Genomic DNA, 1317 nt, shown 5'->3' with positions numbered 1-1317 from the left:
AAAAAATTTGACCAGAAAGGGACAGAGAGAGAAAGTGAGAAAGCAAACTGTCAGGTTTGGGACTCAAACGGTGGTCTGTCATGTGGGAGTTCAGAGCCCTTAACCACCATGCCACCCACCAGCCCCCATCACACAAAATTCTACAGGACAGTGTTACATTAGGCCCTGGCAGTACTCCACACACCAGAAAATGACAGTACTCCAAACAAAAGGTCTCACATATTTATTACTGAACCAACCTACCAATGCAGAACTTAGAGACAAGGTGAAGCATCATTTTTTCCCCAATAAACACAAGTGTCCAGTCAAATTTTCGGCTTGATGTGGCAAGCCTATAGTGACCTTGGTACAGCATAAATATGTGGCCCACATCCTGTCCAGTTCCTCATAGACCCAGCTTGGTTCTTCTCCAGTGTCTCCTCTTGGAGTTGTACCTACACAGAAAAAAATTACAAGTTACAATCGCAGACCAACTGTAACTGAGCTCCTGTCCCTCACCAGAAACTGCCTTTTAGGTACCACAAAAAAGTGGTTCCTTCCCATAACAGTTAAGCAGCTCTTTCTGGGGAGTAAAAAAAGTTTTACTGGCATGTGGTATAGTGACCAAGTCTCTGGACTCCAAGTCATGGACCCAGTAGCTTCAAATTCATGCCAGGTGTTTAGGTGTGTACATGTACCCAAAGTCTCAAAAGATGGCATAATGGCTACGTTACTGGACTCCCACGTAGTCAACAGTGGTTGCAGTCCTGGACCCAGTGACTTAAAACTCACGCAGGGAATGTATGTGGACACACCCAAAATTCCAACAGAATGGAGAAGGGATTGTGGTGTGGACATCCCCCTGGGGGGCTGGTTTTTTTTTTTTTTGCCTTTTGTCTCCCTGTCTCTGGTGAGGTTAAGGCAGCTGGATGGAACCTACCTGGCTGACTACACGGTACAAGTTCCAAAACCCAGTAGCTTGAAAAATCATGCCAAGAGGGTGTGCCCAAAACCCTGAGAGAATCATGATGGAATTGTGGTATGGCCATGGCCCCGGGAGGTGATTTCTCACTTCCCTTCTTCCCTGTCAAACACACATGCTCTATAGTAAAATAATAATAATAAAAAAAAGTTAAGCCAAACTCTAGCCTCCCAAAATGATTCAAGGCTTTTTTTTTTTTTAAATATTTTCTTTTAGTTTGATCAGAAAGAGAGAGGGAAAGTGAGAAAGCCACCAGGTCCAGGACTTGAACCGTGGTCGGCCATGTGGAGTCTAGAGCCTTTAAACACACCAGCCGACCCTGGCTATTTTAAATTCACAACACATTGTGCGCACAT

At 44.6% G+C, this 1317-nt stretch overlaps 1 protein-coding gene across 1 annotated transcript in view; it reads right to left on the bottom strand.

Annotated features, from left to right (window-relative positions):
* Window positions 1-312: 312 nt before the first annotated feature.
* The window catches only part of RPL39 (ribosomal protein L39), a 4818-nt gene continuing 3813 nt past the window's right edge, over window positions 313-1317 (bottom strand). Inside the window, exon 3 of the mRNA XM_006168258.2 lies at window positions 313-434. Within this exon, the coding sequence (XP_006168320.1) occupies window positions 386-434 (49 nt within the window). The 3' untranslated portion in view covers window positions 313-385. The remainder of the gene's footprint in view (window positions 435-1317) is intronic.

This window comes from Tupaia chinensis, unplaced genomic scaffold (assembly GCF_000334495.1).
Source record: "Tupaia chinensis unplaced genomic scaffold, TupChi_1.0 Scaffold145659_1, whole genome shotgun sequence".
NCBI classification, from domain to species: Eukaryota; Metazoa; Chordata; class Mammalia; order Scandentia; family Tupaiidae; genus Tupaia; species Tupaia belangeri.
This window is presented reverse-complemented; position numbering and strand designations above follow the sequence as displayed.